The 8,413-nt window shown below is 29.7% G+C and overlaps 1 protein-coding gene across 1 annotated transcript in view; it reads right to left on the reverse strand.

Annotated features, from left to right (window-relative positions):
- LOC115235526 (maternal protein tudor-like) overlaps window positions 1-8,413 on the reverse strand; it is a 19,844-nt gene that overhangs the window by 8,939 nt on the left and 2,492 nt on the right. The window contains exons 3-9 of the mRNA XM_029807374.1: window positions 7,541-8,413; window positions 7,048-7,452; window positions 5,501-5,976; window positions 4,625-4,674; window positions 3,594-4,505; window positions 3,056-3,476; window positions 2,677-2,879 (exon numbers count right to left, since the gene is read on the reverse strand). The exon at window positions 7,541-8,413 is cut by the window's right edge and continues 162 nt beyond it. Coding sequence (XP_029663234.1) covers window positions 2,677-2,879; window positions 3,056-3,476; window positions 3,594-4,505; window positions 4,625-4,674; window positions 5,501-5,976; window positions 7,048-7,452; window positions 7,541-8,413 — 3,340 coding nt within the window. The remainder of the gene's footprint in view (window positions 1-2,676; window positions 2,880-3,055; window positions 3,477-3,593; window positions 4,506-4,624; window positions 4,675-5,500; window positions 5,977-7,047; window positions 7,453-7,540) is intronic.

The following is an 8,413-nucleotide window of genomic DNA, read 5'->3' on the forward strand; positions in this document are numbered from 1 at the left end:
TTTGATCACAAATGTGTACTTAATAAAATCAAAATTATCCCCTCCCCCCAAAAAATTACATATAAAATATTTTAATCAGAATGTCCGGCTCTGTGGTGCAGCCCCCCAAAATAATATCTCGTTAATGCTAATAATAATTCACTCGTGTGAATCGAAATCAAGCGAGGCAACAATCGCCTATGTTTTTATATGAGAAAATCGATTTGCGCGAGTTTACATTGCACGACAAAGAAATTTGTTAATCGCGCAACATTACCAGTAAAGTTACGCCAATGTGACGCTCTCGAAAGTCATGCTGTCGATTATTCTCTTAAATTCTAAATATAGCAATAATGTAGAATTCTCGCTCCTTCAAATCAATTTTTATCATTATATTATACGTTTGACTGAATTGCGCAAATATCTACGCCTTATCTTCATCAGTCTAAGAATTATCAGTTTGTTGCTGATTATTTTCTTGCAATGTTTCGCGCGTCTAATGCTCTTAACAAATTAAAGAAAATTTTGTAGACAAGTTAAATTAATCAGGAAAGCATGAAATAGTTGAATAATTCCGTACTGATTTAATTAAGCAAAGAACGTTATTTCTTTCGTCGACTTTCTTGCGACAAACTAGGAGCAGCTTATCAGTAAAATATTATTTAATTTACTACTTAATTAATGAGTAAAGACGATAACGAATCGTACTAAAGCGACTTCGTAAATTGCATTCAAGTTCATTCGGACTCCTTTGAATATGTTACATTATTCTCACGCGCGCCAGGAGCGAAATTTCTGATTGGCTAATTAGCTTCAATTCTGAAATTAAGCTAAGGCAGCTCTCATTGTTCCTCAGGAAGTATATTCTAACCGAATAAAATAAAGTTATAATTGCGAGAGCATGACTGGCTAGAGCGCGAGAGCGAAGAGGAAAGAATGAATATGTACAGTGTGTACTTATCACGAGAGCTATCAAAAAGAAACACTGCATACAATCAAAGAAGGCGCATAACGCAAAAATGTAAGGCGATACGGAGATCGAAGAAGATCCGAAAGAGAATCGTGTAACGAGAGAGAGAAATAGAATTGAGGAAACGAGAGGTAGAATTACACGCTTTCGTATCTTATTACGTCCATGTTGATTAAATGTTTCGCACTGTTGTTTTATTTTATTCTTGTGCATAGCTTGTATGATACGTACGCTGAAAGTCTAAGTTATTATTGTTTTTATTTAAGGGAATGAAGAAGTCTCGATCGATACGGATCTTCGTTACAAAGACCACGATTAATTGTTGCATATCGAATGTAGTGAGCGAGTGAGCGAAATATGCGCGAGATGGACCATGAATGATCCAAAAGTATATCATGTGTTGTGTGAAAAAAATAAGCCGAATATAGATTATTCATATATTTATTTATTTGATTTGCACACACTTGTGTGCAAAATATTCAACATAAAATATCTCGAATTGAAAATTTCTTGAAATAATATCCGCCTAAAATTGATCGAACGATAAAATCTTATCCATTTATCTAATTCATTCAAATGTCAAAAACGTTACATGAAATTATGAACAATGTATAATTTATTGGAAATTTTGTTATGGCATATGAAATTAAATATACTTTATCTGATAAAGTATATAAATTTGCACGAACTACTGGATCATGCATGGGCCATTTAGTGCGCAATAATATTTCATTTTTGTAAAATCGTTGTCTTTCGTTCACCGTCTCGATACTTTTTATTGTTCCCTCGTGCACGAGGATAGCGAGCTCTTGCAGAGCAAAAACATGAGTGAGAGAGAATTGAAGAAAGAAAAAGAAAAGAAAAGAAACGAAGAAAAAAAAGAGAAATAAAAAAGATGATGTACGAACGAAAGTTAGAGGTAGAGAGAACGTTTCCTTATACCTTTCAAACGCATCATTATAATCGATTATTATTATTATTATTATTATTATTTAGCTGTTAATACCATACATCGTGCAATAAGATTAAAGACGTCTTTTTATGAAGTTGAAATTATTGTTAGAATTTCGGAGGAATATGATTCGATTTACAAAAAAGATATTATGAATTTTGCAACTTAATTAATAAAATATATAATATCAATTGTTTACATCAGTGCTTCAAATTAATTGCATATTCCAACCGATTTTTGACGTTTCTTCGCATAATTCGGCATAAAATTCCGGACACTGATTTATATATTTGCTACATTGTAAAGGTTTAAATCTAAGAATATGTGTCTAAAAAATTTCATTTTTATGTATAATATATAGAGAGAGAGATTTTTAATTTATTCAGATCTCTCTTCAATTTCTTTTAAAAAATTGATGAGAAATTTATTATGAATATCCAAGAGATTTTTATTATTACATGATAGCACAGATGTTATATGACAGCTTGTTATTAAGACGAGCTGTTAGTTCATATTTGTTAGAAAATGAGAAGTTAAAGGATAATAGGTTAAATAGATTTGTAAAGATATTTAAGTTTAAAAATAGCATCATAAGCAAAAACATCTTACTGATGCTTTGTCTATAAAATTCTGTTATACTTTTAATTTTTTGTGTATGATGTACATTTAATAAAATTATTTTTCTAATTTTTTTGTAACATTTATGATCAATATACAATATATATATGATAGCAATTTGTGATTTATTGTCAAATGCATTTATGCTAAATGATACCTTTGTATTTTTATCAGCCATGTATTTGTGGACAATATCTTCATATTTTGAGGCTGATTGAAGCTGGACATGAAATAGAGTTACACTTTCTACATTAGAAACTTTCATTTTGAGAATTTGACCACTCAAAAGACTTATGTCCACTCTTTCTACATCATTGAGCATTCTTATTTTTGTATCAGATGCTTTTGATACTGATTCAGCTAAAATACAAATAATATAACATTGAACACTTATACATATTTTCAATATATTAATATTTTATATATATATATATATATATATTTGATATTTTTAATATTATCTGCAATATATAACTTTATTATAAAAATAAGGTATCTTGCGCGATTTTTTAAATGGATTTTAAAATAATCTTTACCACAGATTGTTTCAACTGAAGTTTTTGTAGCAAAGGCCGCAAGATTTTTCTTTACTAACATATCACCCACATCTTGTCCATTGTGGATTAATGAAATCGTGTATTGATTGTTACTAACATCATGTAAGATGCATTTATACTTATCAGCATTAAAGCAGTTATCGAGCGCATTGTTGTTAGTTTTGGACCAGTCTGAATTATTATTAGGTACAATATCTTTCAAGGAACATTGTACTGCTAATTTAGGCAGTTGCATAAATTTCTTTTCAACTGGGTATATATTATATAGATTTACAATTGCGCAATTTCCAAAATCTATGTACTGAACTATATATGCATCCTTTTGCGCACTGGTGTTTACAACTTCTGCTCGATAAAGAGCTCTATCTTCAGCAAATATCGCTATGATCGCTGAACCAACCTAAAGTAGCAATTATATTTATATTTATTTATTCACTATACATATTACAGATCTGCATTTAAAATGAATATAGTAAATCTTGATAAAATAAGCTGAGTATCTAAAAATATTAATTACCTGTAATTTATGTGTTATAGGTTCTCTACCAGCATATGTGTTCTGAATCTCACTCATCATTGTTTTAAATTCTGCTTCTTTAGTCAACAATTGACAATAAAATTTATTAGGATTTATAAACCATGTAACAATAGCATCATATTTAGATTCAGGCTCATATAAAGTCGTTTCCCATTTTGAATCAATGGGAGCATAATCTGAGACTTCTTGTATACTCTCCGTCGTCGCTTTAAATGTTTCTTTGATTGCCACAGTTTCTTTCGCTTTTTGTAAATCTGCGATTGCGCAAAATTCTTCGTTTATATAATTAGTGTTTGGTATGCCATTGATAATCTCGCGTAATAGTACTTCGTATTCTCTATTTTCTTCGGCAACAAATTCTACCTCTAATGATTTTCCTTCAACACTTTCTGAGAAAATCGCATGTTCGATTTCTTTACCACTGGTCAATCCAAGTAATTTACAATGCACTGCTTGCATTGGCAATTTCAGAAACTTTTCCTGAATAACTTTAATTTTCGTAAAATCGACTGACTCTGTGTTTCCATAATCAACAAATTCTACAGTCGCACTATTCTCTTCTATAGATTTGATTACCACTCTGTACCACTTAAGATCTTCCGAGTATTGAGCGATGCAACATATACCACATTGTATCTCAGATATTGGCATTGTCTCTCCACCATTTTCGTACAATGCAGCTATACTTTCCATAATAGTGTCTAATTCTAAGCAATCAGGATTTAATTGAACGAAAAAGTCCAATGGACTGTTGATGAATACCACTTCGCAATTTTTTATAGAGCCAAGAGTAACATTTATCGATGAAAATTGGAGTTCTTTATTGACAGCTATATTGTCCTGTAGCTTTTTATCAGCATTATTTATATTCCCGGATTCACAAGCATTTACCTGTAAATAATAATATATACATACATATAATATGTTTGATAAAGAGTAAAATCGTAAAATCTCAAATGTATAAATACTAGTTAATTCACAATACTAATTAATATTTTAATTTATTATACCTGATCATTTGTAAAAACATTTGTATTATTCTCCCTGTTATAGTCATCATCTATAAAAATAATTTAATATAATAATAGTTCAATATAAAAATTTTTATATAAAAATTACATTCATATTATATACAAAGATATAAAATATTATACAGAGTGTTCCAGGTCAGGTCAATGAAACTTCAGGGTCTTACAGGAAATTGAATTTGGAACAAAAAAGTTCCTATAAACGAAGGTCCGGAAAGGCTTCGTTAAAAAATTATAGCTAATAAACTTTGAAAAATCAGGTTTTTTTGATGATTTTTAAAAATAACTTCAAAACCCTTTATTCATTTAAAAAAAGTAACAAAATAAATCTGATGGGTAATCAAATAACAAACTAAATTACACCAATTTTATTTAATTCTGATAAGGTGTTCAAAAGAAAATAAGCTCGAAACAACGAAAAAAGCAGAAACTTGAAAAAACCACCTTTCGACGGTCTTTGTGTAAACACTACATTTGTAGTGCAAACACTGCAAATGCAAACATAAAAATGTTCTTTTTAAATTTTGATTATAACTAATTACTTACAGAGAGTTTATTAGCTAATATATTTAAAATATATTTTAAACTTATAATTCACAACTTGACTTTTGGTTGATTGTTTACTGCTTATAATATAAAAGCAAAATTATCAAAAAAAAAAATTTTTTTTTTTATTCCCTGAATCCTAATAAAATTCCATGAGAATTCCCCGATTTTTCCAAGTACAAAAAATTTCCTGAAAATGTTTTTCCAGGGAGTAGACACCCTGAATAAGAATTTTTTTTATAAGATCCTGAAGTTTTATTGATTTGACCTAAAACACCTTGTATATGAGTAATATATTTAAATATTAAATACCAGTGAATTTTCCATTTTTGTAGTTAGGCTTACGAGCCATAGTTGGTTTTCTATCACTCCACTTTCCAGTTTGCAATCTGTCTGATACTCTGTTATCATAGCTCTCTTCTCGTCCATTATTAAAGCCATCACGGTTAAAACTATCTTTCCCGCGTTTACTATTACCTTTAAACGAAGTATCCAAATCCTTGAATCCATTTATTTCACTCTTATCATGTTTATAATACGATTTATCTCTGCCAGATCTATTGTATGTACTTTCATTTTTAGTAAACCGATCATTCTGTGAACCATCACGATGGGAATAAGCGCCGGTTCTGTCATGTCTATTATTATATTGTCTATTATCATATTGTTTCTCTTGAATCGATTCATCTCTCCAGAAATTTGATTTGTTATCTTGACAGGGCTTAGCATTTTGGTTACGATTCCAAGTATCTGTGTTATTTTTTTTATTATATCGGTCTTTATCTCCACTGTAAAAAATATGCATTGTATTGAAATAATAAAGAAAAGAGGATATATAGTGATATAATAATATTAAAATTAATCAATTAAATATATTTAGTATTCATTTATATACAACATTTATACATGCAAAGACGAATCACTGAAAATTAGAGTATAAAATTTATTGCAACATAAAATCATGTAGCATAACAAATAGATTGTATCATAGAATGTTATTACTTATTAACACTGTAATAAAAATGAAATATAAATATAGTATAAAAATATAAATTTTATAGCTAATTTTTATAGAATTGAAATAACAAAGTGTCTACTCAAATCTTGAAAAAAATTCCCTGATTTTCCAGGTATTTTTGTTCAAAATTTTAGGTAATAAGAATATTTAAAGATTTTTTGGTGCAATTTCTTAAAATAAGTTTTTTTTATTGTATACATTTTCTGATGCTTTACATTCACATGAAGGAAAAACATAAAGCCATTTAAGTTTGCTAGATTTATAAATGTACTGAAAAAAAAAAGAAAAAATTAAATAATTTTCGTTAAAATAAAAATTTTTAACTCGCATAACCTTTTTCATTTTTTACAACTAAAAATTAAAATAAGAATATGTACTGCATATTCCCAAGTACAAAAAATTTCCTGAAAATGTTTTTCCAGGGAGTAGACACCCTGAATAAGAATTTTTTTCAACAAACATTCATCAAAAAATACTACTAATAATACTACTAATAGTTACTACAAATAGTAAAAATATAATTATGATTTACATATAACAATTAATCTTTTTTTTTAGCCATATTATATTAAAAAGCTAAAAAAGCATTATGTTATCATTATGTTTACCGTGTTGTGTTTATATTTTTTAATTTTAATCTCTGTCCTTGAATCAAATTTGCTTGAATTTTCATACGAGACCTGTGATGCAATAAAAACTGCACCTTTTACTGTTGTACTTTTGATGTTAAAGTGAATTTTCATTTGCACATATTGTTACAATTAAATTGTTATCAAATATATTTTATAATTTTTTAAAATAATATTAAGATATACATATAATAGCAATATTCCTTTCTTACCTCTGGAAATTATTTACTGGCTTCGTAGAATGTTGAATTTCTCCATTTGGCGAACTTGTAGAATTTTTATCGCAAAATAAATTGTTTAATAGCTGAGGATGAATACTCCTCATTGTGTCAAATTCGAATAAGTCAACTAATAGGCCTTTGGGTTGTGCAGCAACCACTTTCATATAAAAACGTTTCTCGAGCGTCAATCTTTCGAAATGATTAGAGACTTCTTGATCTGACGAAAGCACCTCATAACCATTTAATGCACATTTTACAGCTTGTGCTGGCAAACCTGTTATTAAATCATCATGAATTGTACGAAGAGACACTGTGGGTAATATTTCCTCGTTTCCATAATCAACATATACTACTTTAACTTGCTCTCCAGTAACACTAAGGATTTGTGCACGATACCTAAAAAACAATTATTATTATTGATTTATACGAATAATTCAATACACAAGTTTTTAATAACAGAGAATGTCGCTGTTTTAAAACTTACCATTGTGAATCATACAAAGCTGCACAAGGTGAGCCTGCCTTTAATTGTGCTACATTTAGAACAGATGCCATTTTAGCATATTGTGCTAAGCCAGCCATTATCGATTCGAGAGACTTTATGCCTTTGTCAAGTTGCACAAAGAATTTTTTACATGACTCTACATAAGAGACATGCACAATTTCTTGAACATCTTTCGCTAATCGTTGTAATTGCGGGTACGAATACGTTATCGATATTGTTGGAGCAGGTGTTGGAAACGCTTTCTTTAGCATATCCTTTATGTTCATGCCATTGTCATACAGATCACCATATTGAATCAATGGCGGTCCTTCTGGCGGACGAACATGTAGAATAAGTAATTTTCTGTGTACTAGTTCCTTAAAGTATGCTTTCATTTCTTGCGTAAGGTTGAGTTCCTTTAGGCCGCTTAATGTGAATCTAATGGAAAGCACTTTAGGATTAATGTATTCAGGTGGCAATTGAAAGATGTCTGTATATGGTAAAACTTCTGTATGACCAAAATCAACATAATACAATTTGCATTTATGTTCCATCACAGACATTACAACTGCCCGACATAATACTCCATCTTCCCCAACTTCCCTGTATCGTCCTAAGCAAACTGATCCTGGCAATGGGGGTTCTTGCAATGGTTGTTTCGGATGATTGTTTATCTCATCCATCAGTTGAGTCAATATATTTTGTGTGCTTTCAATTTGTACGGAAAATTTTTGTGGACCCTCTTCCACATGTGATATTAACACTTGATATTGGGAATTTACATCTAATACTCGAGATTTGAATACAAGTGCTTCTTGAGCAGGTGGCGGTTGCAAAGGCCGTTGATCAACATGTTTGTGTTGATTTATGTCA

The sequence above is a fragment of the Formica exsecta genome, unplaced genomic scaffold, assembly GCF_003651465.1.
Source record: "Formica exsecta isolate Colony F162 unplaced genomic scaffold, ASM365146v1 scaffold226, whole genome shotgun sequence".
Lineage (NCBI taxonomy): Eukaryota > Metazoa > Arthropoda > Insecta > Hymenoptera > Formicidae > Formica > Formica exsecta.